General features: G+C 43.4%; 1 protein-coding gene across 3 annotated transcripts; it reads right to left on the minus strand.

Annotated features, from left to right (window-relative positions):
- Positions 1-718: 718 nt before the first annotated feature.
- Positions 719-7,216, minus strand: nudt12 (nudix hydrolase 12). 3 transcript variants are annotated; one of them, XM_011479670.3, is made up of 8 exons: positions 7,139-7,216; positions 4,211-4,421; positions 3,754-4,048; positions 2,170-2,443; positions 1,919-2,086; positions 1,688-1,801; positions 1,265-1,464; positions 719-1,093 (listed from the first exon to the last, which is right to left on the minus strand). In XM_011479670.3, exons 2-8 carry the CDS (start codon positions 4,414-4,416, stop codon positions 983-985), a joined length of 1,368 nt encoding a protein of 455 aa, XP_011477972.1. In that variant the 5' UTR covers positions 4,417-4,421; positions 7,139-7,216; the 3' UTR covers positions 719-982. The 3 variants fall into 3 exon arrangements, with proteins under 3 accessions (XP_011477972.1, XP_020561944.1, XP_004072854.1); XM_020706285.2 differs by having other exon boundaries at positions 2,170-2,320; positions 6,984-7,207; XM_004072806.4 differs by having other exon boundaries at positions 6,984-7,207.
- Between the last annotated feature and the right edge of the window lie 3,372 nt (positions 7,217-10,588).

Raw genomic sequence — 10,588 nt, forward strand, 5'->3', positions numbered from 1 at the left:
TTCTGTTGGGATAATAGACAGTAACTGCATTCCATTCCAAAGCCAACAGTATTAATGGTCCAGTATTTCATTTTCTTTATCATGTGAGCACACTATGGTTTGATTTTTATGTATTCATGTTTTGACTGTTTATGTTGTAAATGAGTGTTTTATGGAACTACAAATATGGCCAAGAGACTTCCTGCGGATGACTTCCTGTCTCTCAGGTGTGGCTTATTACAGCTAATTACAGCAGGAGGAGGGAATGGAAGTCAAGAGGAGGAAGAAGGAGAAAAAAACTGGATGGGTTTGACGTTTGACTGCCGCTTGATGGATGGATTAGCAAAGGATGGTTCTAAACAAAAGCTGAGGAAAAACCCGGAACTGTCTGTCACCATTCCAAAGGTCCTCCTTTATCAGAAAGTCACACGATTTCCGACACAGCTGATCCGGTAAGAAGCCGTTTTCCATCGGAACGCGGACGCAGCGTCACAAGCCCCACCATCTTTGAGACAAAAGAGCCAGAGAAACTTTAAAGTATTGTGTAAATAATTCAAAGACTGGGTTTATTTGGGTGGTGGTTTCAACTAAGGATGGATTTTTTGTATATATGTATATTTTTTTTAAAAATAACAACGTAACTGGGAAACATCATCGTGTTGTGTTGGAGTTGTTTTGTATGACTCGAGAAAAAGAAACAAACAAACGCATCCAGTTAGAAAAGAAAGGAGAACCCTGATTAATTTTTTGTAAATACTCTATTTTCATGCTGGTTGTTACAACACTTTGAAAATGGATCAACAGACTCACATGGTTTTGTTGGACATGCGTTTTTCCAACACATTTTATTCGCCTCAGAACATTTATTCAAATGGTTGTCTGCCAACTTTCAAAATAAGTGGAGAAATATTTATCACGAAAAGGTAAAACGTGTCTGAATCTTTGTGTTTGTTTGTTTTTTTTGTGTTTGTGGAGCACGTGCAGAGCTTTGCGTTTCTGAATGTTAGAGGTTGGAGTTGATGCCGATCCAGTGTCTGATCAGCTGATGGGCGATGGTCTGTCTGGGAGGGATGACTAAGGTCTGGTGAGCTCCTCTGAACATCGAGTCCACCACCTGAAGTGAAAGGCAAACTTTCAGCGGCCTCATACGTCTCAACATAAATGACTAACACAGGAACCAAAGGAGTTTGATCGTGAAGTCCCCGAACACGCAAACAAAAACGGACATTTTATGGAGGATTCATTTCAAATCAGAGCTCTGAAGCCTCACACAGATCGCACGTACCTGTTGTCGTGGAAACCATCGGGCATCCTCAATCTCATCCTCGTCCACTTTGATGTCAGTGGACGTGGCGATGGCATGGCAGCCAATCATGAGGCTGGAGGGCATCGGCCAGGGCTGGCAGGACACATACTGGACTGGACCAACCTTCACCCCGCTCTCCTCCTCCACCTCCCTCCTCACCGCCTCCTCGATGGTCTCCCCTGTGTGAGGAGGGGGGGAGGTTAGGATGTTTTTATCTATTCACATAAATATTATGTATTCATCAATCCTGGTTCTACATATCTACTCTCCTGTATATTTTTTGGGTCACAAACATTAAATCCATGTTCAGGACAGCAGCGCCACCTACTGTGCAAACTAAGCAGTGCACGTTCTGTAGCTCGTGTGTGAGTAGCGTGTGCGGGCGGACCCGTGTGCACGTACCAGGCTCTACGAATCCGGCCAAGCAGGAGAACATGCGTGCAGGGAAGATGCTCTTCCTACCCAGCAGGCACTGGTTTCCATCAGGGTGGATCACCAGCATGATGACAACCGGGTCTGAAAAGATCAAAGCAGAAACTGAAGCTTTGAACATGAAGCTATGATGAATGAAGCAACGAGTCTTGATGAACTGGTTCTTGTTAGAGTCCCGGTTCTGAGGATTGGTGCTCGTACCGACTCGTGGGTAGCAGGTATTGTGGACGCCCTTCAGGCTCCTGCACTCAGGGTTCAGGCAGCTCCTCTTGTGCCCCCCCTCCTGCAGGCTGGTGGGGCTCCCACAGGTGGGGCAGAAGCTGTAGCGGCTGTGCCAGGCCAGGACGGAGCGGGCCTGGGCCACCACGCCTCGGGACAGAACCGGAACACAATTTCAGTTAAAGGACAACTAGGCAGGACGGAACAGGTGACAGGACTGGAGTCTTCCTCACCGGCCTCTTCCTCATCGAGTCTCAGGAGGTCACGGTTTGGGGTCTTTGGGAAGAAGCAGCCGTTGTCTTCACAGCGTTTCAGTAACTCCGCCGCATCTTCATCGGCGTTGATGGCAAACCAAACCGGAGTATCTGGGGTACCTGGCTCCATCTGAGAGGAGGAGGAGGAAGAGTTCTTTGTCCTCTCAGCACCGAGGAAGATGAGTACAGTCGCAGGTTTCTGGAGAAGGTCCTTCACTGCGTTGTACCTGAACCGGCACAGTTTGAGGTCTGCCTGTCAGAGAAGATGTCTTTAGAGACTTGAAGATCATCAAGACACTGATGGGCTTTCCGTTCCCATGCTGGACATCAGACATTCAAGTCTTCAACCTAACGCCGCCGCCTCTGTTTTGTCGCCCGTCATAGTCATGATGTTTACCCAAACTGTGATCATAAGCTTTACGCTCCCGCCGCATGTGGGAGGAGCTGCTGTCAAAAGGCTTTTAGCCTCATCACTACATGAAAGACACGGATGACGATGAGACATCAGGTTCATTTTTTGTGAAGAGCTCTAAAAAGGCAGTGTGATACATCTCCACGTCTGGGTTCATGAGATCATCCAGAGACTCTTCCAGTATGCTGAGCTTCACCATCCAGCTAGAGGACCTTCTTATTATCGGCTCAGCGCGTAGGACTGGTGCATGAGAAATCAGGGTTTGATTCCCAGGGGGAACTTATCTGGACCCCAGCCCAGATAGATGACAGGTTTGTGTCAGGAAGGGCATCTCTGCCAAATCACCTGTGTGAATCCGTGAAAGCTGATTCGCTGTGGCGATCCCTAAAGGGGTGTGCCGAAAAGTAAACTACAAAAAATAAAGAAAAATGTCAAAGTTCAGGAGGAGAACGATTAGATCCGCCTCCCATGTTTGTTCTAGACTTCACCCGCTGGTTACATTCCCAACGAGTTACGGGTCAAAGCTGAGTTCCTGGATGATTGACACACAGTGGCGCCTAAAACCTTTCGCCGCTGGTGAATCGTGCCACCAGAAGTCCCACTTTGATCATCTTTTGATCAAAGTCTTCCCAGTTGTCTTTTCAAACATAGTTTCTGCAGACTGGAAGAGGTTAATTCGGTGCAGAGCAACCCCGTTCCCACTTCCCGTCACCCATCTGTTTACATGCTCACCTGCCAGCTTACACCTTCAACCTCACAGAAAATGGCGAGCAACATTGGATTCCAGCTCAGACGAGGAAGACAAAGACGTACACGGATCTGTTTGTGAATGCATCAGAATGGAGCGGAGGAGGGAGCTTGTGATTGGCCGATTGTAGTTTTTACGTCACAAATATGATCTTTTTCAACTCGAATTTTTTCATCTGCTCCTGATTCACAAGGATTTAAACAAAGAAAAAAGAAGAAATGAAATTTTAAGATGACTTTTCTTTATCTAGGTCCTTTATCATCAGAAAAATGTCTTGAAATTGTGCCGGATCATGTCTGTACATTCACTTAACATTGAAACTGTCCGGCCCCGCTGTGCAAATCCCGTTAGGTGTGAACATAACTTTACCCTACTGCATTCAGCCACAGGTAGAGGTATGTACCCCGTCTCCGCTGGTGTCCTTGGTCACGGTTGCCATGGGGCTGAGGTTGGAGAACAGGAGGTAGACTGTGTCCGGGTCTCTCTGTTTGGCTTCTAACCAACCCGCGTCGCTCCTCTTCCCACTAAGCCGGTCCAGCGTCTCCCTGCTGAAGTAGTTCTCCTGCGGGTGGAGCGTGCTGCCATGCAGGGTGCCGTCGTCCGCGCGGCTCAGGAGCCGGGCGATGTGTCCGTGACCCCAGAACTTAGCGATGTCGTAGGCGGTCTGAGACGAGCTGTTTGTGCAGAGCTTGTTGCAGCTTGAAGGACAGATTTACAGAAGGAAAGAGCTTCTATTCAGACACATGTAAACCGGGCCAGACTGCCTTTGCTGCCTTTAACCTTTACGCTTGTTAACTTAAACCAAACCATCATCTCTAGAAAGGTATAAGCGGAGAGTTTTCAGAGGAAGTGGCGTGTACCCGAGTGACAGCAGCTTCTCCGCCACATGATGGTGGCCGTTGCGTGTGGCTAGCATCAGCGCCGTCCAGCCGCTGTATCCAGTCTGGTTAAGGAGGGAGGGGCTGTGGGACAGCAGAGCTGACAGCTGGCTCAGGTCGCCTCTGGCGGCAGCATCCAGAAACTTCTCCACCATCTCCTCCTGCGCGCTCATCTGCAGGCTCGTCATCCGGCCTGAGGAGGGAAAAGGTATGAGAAGGTCCACACTATTTTAAATATTGTTAACCTCAAAATAATTGATTTTGCTTGGGCTTTTAGTTTCTTTCCCTTGTGCTATCTTAGATGACCCCCCCCTTACATTGACGTGTTCTCCCTACCATGACAAAGGTGGATAAAGGTGGAAAGATTTAATGTAATCCATGGACACCAGTGAAGATCACAAATCATTGAAGAAAAAAGGTTCAGTGCACTGTCTAGTGGGTCTAGATGACCCAACGTTAAAGTGCCTAGGAAAGCACAAGGGATAAGGGGTTGAAATATTCTGCTGTTTTATCCCAAATAATAACATAAAAGAAAAGCTTTAAATACCAACACACTGTGGTTTAAAAAAAAAAAAAAAACCTTCAGCGAACTGTCCTCTTCAAAGTCCCACCCCAATCTTTCTTGACCTACTGCAAGCATTCTTTCTATGTTGATGATGCCGTTTTTTGTCTAGATATAAAGAACTTGTGTCGTTTTCTAGGACAGTTTTCGTTTTCTACAGTTTCTGTAGAGCGGCTGGAGTTCATTAGAAATTCCCCTCTGATGTCGTCGCCACTTTGGGTTTAAGCAAACTCTCATCTACTCACCAATCCATTTTTCTCACCTGCCCTAAATGATTTTGGTTTTAAAACCAAAGGAATTGTGCTTTTTACTGATTTATTTGTTGATGGTTCATTCATGCCTTTGAAAACATCTGTAAAAAGTTTTATATTCCCAAGTCTCATTTTTTTCATATACCTAAAGGTCCGCAGCTTCGTAGGGAGACACTTCACCACCTATCCAACACAATCACTTCCTGGTTGCCTGCAACCTCAATTTGCCACCAAAGGTCAGATTTCGCAAATATATCATCAACTACATCTCATTGATCCTACGTCACTAAATCCGTTGAAAAACTCCTGGGAGCAAGAGTTGAATTTGGAGATTCCAGAGGAAATCTGGAACATAAGTATTACTCTCATCCATTCAACATCCATCTGCATTAGACACAGTTTGACACAATTCAAGGTTTTTCATCGCTCATACTTCACAAAGGCTAAGATGTAACCAGTCACCTGCCACGATGAGTCGCATGTTCTGCTCATGCACTGCCTTAGGAGAGGTCTGGGACTCTGCTTTTAAAACTTTTTCACATCTGTGTGGGAGGAAAATGGATCCCGATCCATTTACAACAGCTCTCCTGAACTAAGAGGGCCTAAGCTCACATCAATTGAATGCAATAGCTCTTCTATCTCTCCTGGCACGAAGACTGATCCCAGTGAAGTGGAAGGATAAACAGCCCCCCCCCTTCCTTTGTCCAGAAGCTATTATGTGTCTACAAAAGGTGTGGCTCAAAAGCCATGTATATGTACATACTTGTTTCTTTTTTTTCCTCTGAAACTGTACAGTTCTAAAGTTGCTTGTTATGCGTGTTTCTATAAAAATGTGAAAATCTTTAAATACAGCGTTAAAAAAAAAAAAAAAAATCACCTCTGATTGGAGGGCGGGACTGTTGGGGTGGAGTAGAGCTGCCACTACTTCCCATTATCAGTCTGTTTACACTCTCTCCCTCTAGCTTACAGCTCATCTCAATCCCAAACTATTAGCAGTAGGGGAGCGATCTCGTAGCTTTGCAGCCGTACAGTTTAGAGTCAAACATCAGCTCAGACAACGAAAACAAAGACGTTCACCGATCTGCAAGTGGATGCATCCGAATGCAGCAGAGCAGGGAGCTTGTGGGTTGCCGTAGTAACTTGTACTTCACAGCTACAAGCTTTTTCCAACGACATTTTTTTGTCTGCTCCTGATTCAAATCAATTTGAATAAAGAAATACTCAGAAATGAAATGTTGAGCTTCACTGTCTTAATATATTTTCTTCATCAACAGAAACATTCTACATGTTAAAAACATTTAAAAAAATCATTTTCATCTGTGTAAGTCTTTAAAGATCAAAAACCTTTATTTAACCACAGCAAAGTTTTGATTTATTGCTATTTTTTGAAATAATTTCAGCCATTCATGTTTTTAAAGCTCTATTTTTGCAAATGTGGCTTTTGTTTCGTCATTCTTTATTTTTTTAAACCAACACATTTCTCACGTATCCAAGAAAACTTTAATATATCTGATTATACATATTCTGGATATAAATATGTATTAAATAAAGTGGAAATGTAAAAAAAAAGACATTGCCCCATAAAACAGCGTAAAAGTGAATTAAAAAAGTCTTGATTTAATTTTAATATTAATATTGATTAATAGCATATTTATTAAAACATTTTGCAGTTTCTGTATAAATCAGAGCTAGATTGGACTTTTTTTCTCTAAAACATGAAGAGTTCAAAGTGAGCCAAGCACCTCTCATTGGAGAATAGAGCTGTCAATCAACATAAGGCTCCACCCACCGGTTATGAATGATGTTTTCCTCAGTAACATAACTGACACGTGCAACAATTTAAGGTTGAAGTCCACGGTTTCGTTGTCTCCTAACCGGGTGTTTCTTACATCCACGCGGGACTTAAAGACACCTCAACGGGCTGCTGGGGGGTCAGACTCACCGTGACTGAGAACGCAGCTAGTAAGTTCAACGACTCTGGACTTGTTTGCCGGTCCTCTGCCGGTTCTTGAGTTCGTTTGAAGTGTGTGAAGGTGACGAGTTAATCCCACGGAACAGAGTGTGTCCACGCTTCCTATAGGGTCCTCGGATACTCACATAACTCAGTCAATGAGTCCTCTTCTCTGCGGCTGCGTGCTCAGCTCTCACTTTCTGAGGGCGTGTCCTGTATGTCACGTGGGGCGTGTCATCCAATGGCTGACTAAGCTGCTTGATAAACTGTCAAACTACCGGAAATTACTTATTTATTCTATTTTTATTGAAAAACTAGAACTCTACAGAACAAGCCATGGCTTGACATTGTAAAACAGAATCTTTAAATAATTACAAGCAAACAGAGGAGACAATTGCAGAATTGAACAACAAAAACAAAGCTAATAAAATAAAGATCAATTTGAGCAAAGTGAGACAAACAACATTGTTTTTCACTTAAAAAATAAAACAAAGGGGACGTTTTCAATCTATTATATATTATTTTTATTTTTGGTCACTTGGTGAAGCAGGAAATTTTAGGTAAAAGCTGCCTTCTTGTTTTATTGCTAATACTTAAACTGCAATGACAAACATTTATGTGCAAAGAGTCAATTCACAGCTACGATAGTCTCAAGGGACCATGTAAAACACTGATGAAAATTGCTTAAAATGTGAACCATCATGACCGTCATTATGCCCTATATCAAACAGTGACTTGTTAGATCTGCTGGACCACCACAGGACATCCTGCCCACGACCAAACACACAACAAATACCCCCTGAAGAATGTTTTCTGTTGATGGTTGACATATAGTTAAGCTCAAAATTGCATTTCTGAGCATTTATTTTTTTTAGATCTTTGTGAATCAGGAGCAGAAAAAAAAAAGCTGTTTGAAAAAGGCCGTACTTGTGATGTTGAAAATATGCCGGGCGGGACCAAAAGCTCCCTGCTCTGCTCCATTCTGATGCTTCCATGTACATCATTGGTTTTTTTCTCATCTGAACTGGCAAATGTTTCAAATCAGGTTTGTCACATGGAATGATTGTAGTTAATAATTCCAAAACATAGATATCACCAGATTAGGTCAATTCCGTTCATTTACTTCAAATTTGGAATTATCTATTTGCAATATTAGTTTTAAATTATTTTAATGATTTATACTTTGTAAAAATTGATATGCTTTTTGAAGGTCATAATGTAAAAAAATATTTGAAATGTATATATATTATTTATTGCAAATATTTTCTGTTTTAGACAATACCGACAGTGTTAATGAGGATAAATTATTATAGGTTTTGATTTTTTTAAAAAAATCAAATAAGTGGTTGCTAAATAAGTGGTTATTTTCTGTTTTCTATTAAATCTGTAATAAAGAAAAAAGTTTAAGAGTTTCAAAAATAATGTTTGCACAAAAATATTTGAGTGTAACATGAGCTAAATTGACCTGTTTTTTTGTCTTGTTTTGTTTTTCTTTGCTAATAATCCTGGAGGAGTTTTGAAGCAAAAAAATAAATAAATGAAATTCATAAGTTGACTAAAACCCATAATAACTAGTATCCACTTTTGTTTTTTCTTTCCAATTATACATGAAACATCTCATGGATGCACTGGGATTCGCATCCTCAGAGATGTATCCTGAGGTCATCGGGTGTTTCGGGTCTCACAACATCATACACCCTCACTCAGGCGACCCAGCCGGGGTTGATCAGACCCCGACTTGCGTCCCAGCAGCAGTCCACCGATCAGCCCTCTTCATCCACAGCCACCTCATAGCCTTCTCTGCGGCTTCGCTCACGGATTGAATGGCCCTCTTTTTGGCCGCCCCTGTGATGCCTAATCGGCAGAGGACTTTACAAAGAGAACGTCCAACTTCTACAGGCTCAGAACGTTTTCCAGCCTCTTTCCCTGCACCCCTCAACCAGTTCCTGGTACTTAGCGCGTTTCCTCTCGTTTGCTTCCTTCATACGCTCTTCCCATGGCACCGTGAGTTCCAGCATGATCAGGTGTTTTGAAATCTCAGAGATCAATAACATGTCTGGGCGGAGATTTGCACTCACAATGTGCTGAGGGAACCTTAGCTGTTTTTCTAGGTCGACCTGCAGCTGCCAGTCTGAGGCTTTGTGGAGGAGGCCTGTTGTTAATTGTAGTCGCGCCTGAGGTTTCTCCCCAGCCGTGATGAAGGGTACTGCCTTCTTTGGAGTGCGCTGGTTTTTGCTGGTTTTTATGGCTGAGGCTAAACTCTCAGCAAGTGCTTTAAGCACCAGGGGCCTCATTTATAAAACTTTGCGTAGGATTTGCGTCAGAAGTGGCGTACGGATGAAACATAGGACGTGCGTACGCACAGAAATATTCGGATTTATAAAACCGTGCGCACGCACATCCTACGCATCTTTCCCTTAATAAATCACAACCGATTCTAAATGCTGCGCAGCTTTTGCGGCCTCATGACACGCCCATAGTTGCCCATAAATAGTCCGTGAAACGCCCACAAATGAATATTCATTGATTGCGAAACCACGGCAAACACCGTGAGGAAATGAAAAAAAACGTATCTTCACTCAATGTGAAGTAGAATTTATCGTTGGCGAGGTGTAAAAGAGGAGAAAAGTGTTGTTTGGAGGGCGCAGTGTGGGCATTACTAATGCCAAAAAGCCACGTGAGTGGCAGACGCCGTTAATGCTGTAGCCTCACAACCTCGGACCGTGGCCGAAATAAAAAAGAAATGGTCGGACATCAAAGTCAAGGCAAAAAAACGTCTGGCGCTGCATCGCCAGAGTGCGATGCAGGAGCTGACCCCTCTTGATGAGAGACAAGCGGCAAGAATTGGGGAATCCTTTAGTGGAGTGGTGACTGAGGCGCAGGGGGACACCGACGCGCCAGATGCACGGGGTGACACCCCCCCAAAAGCCCGCAGAGGTCCAACAGGACGGCTCGAGGAAGTCGGAACCGGCTCATAAGCCACTCGTCCTCGTTTGCCAGCACGTCTCCTTGCTGTCTAAAGATGCGTTCACTCCGAATTCTTCCATTTGCCACATCTTCTAAGAGCGCAAGATCAGCCATTGTGCGTCAAGCTACAGATGTCGGGAATAATCGATGTGGAAATGGGAAATTGTTCAGCGCAAATGTAATTTCTTGTTGCTTTCTGAATGGTTGAGACATACGCCATACATTGTTTTATCAAAAATAAAACAAACTAAAGGCATATGCATGAATACCATAATTCTGTAGCTTATTAAGAAATGTTTTACTATGAAAACAACTTTCCCTAGTGGACAATTAATGCATCTCTCTCTATCTATCCATCTGTCCGTCCGTCCGCCCGCACCTATATCTGCTCCGCCAGACGGACACACTGACGAGAATATCAGTTTTGTAAATTATTTCGTTCTGTTAACTATATTATTTATGAGGATGAATTGCACAACATGCCAATATTGCAGAACATATTTCACTTTTCTTTTTGCAAATAAATGTTCATTTGAATTTCTGTTGTAATTTTCGTTTGGTTTTTTTGTTTGTTTCACTGCTGATCGATCAAACGGGTGTTCGTATAGGCTGTTAATTGTAAGTCTTGC

This window comes from Oryzias latipes, chromosome 9 (assembly GCF_002234675.1).
Source record: "Oryzias latipes chromosome 9, ASM223467v1".
NCBI lineage: Eukaryota > Metazoa > Chordata > Actinopteri > Beloniformes > Adrianichthyidae > Oryzias > Oryzias latipes.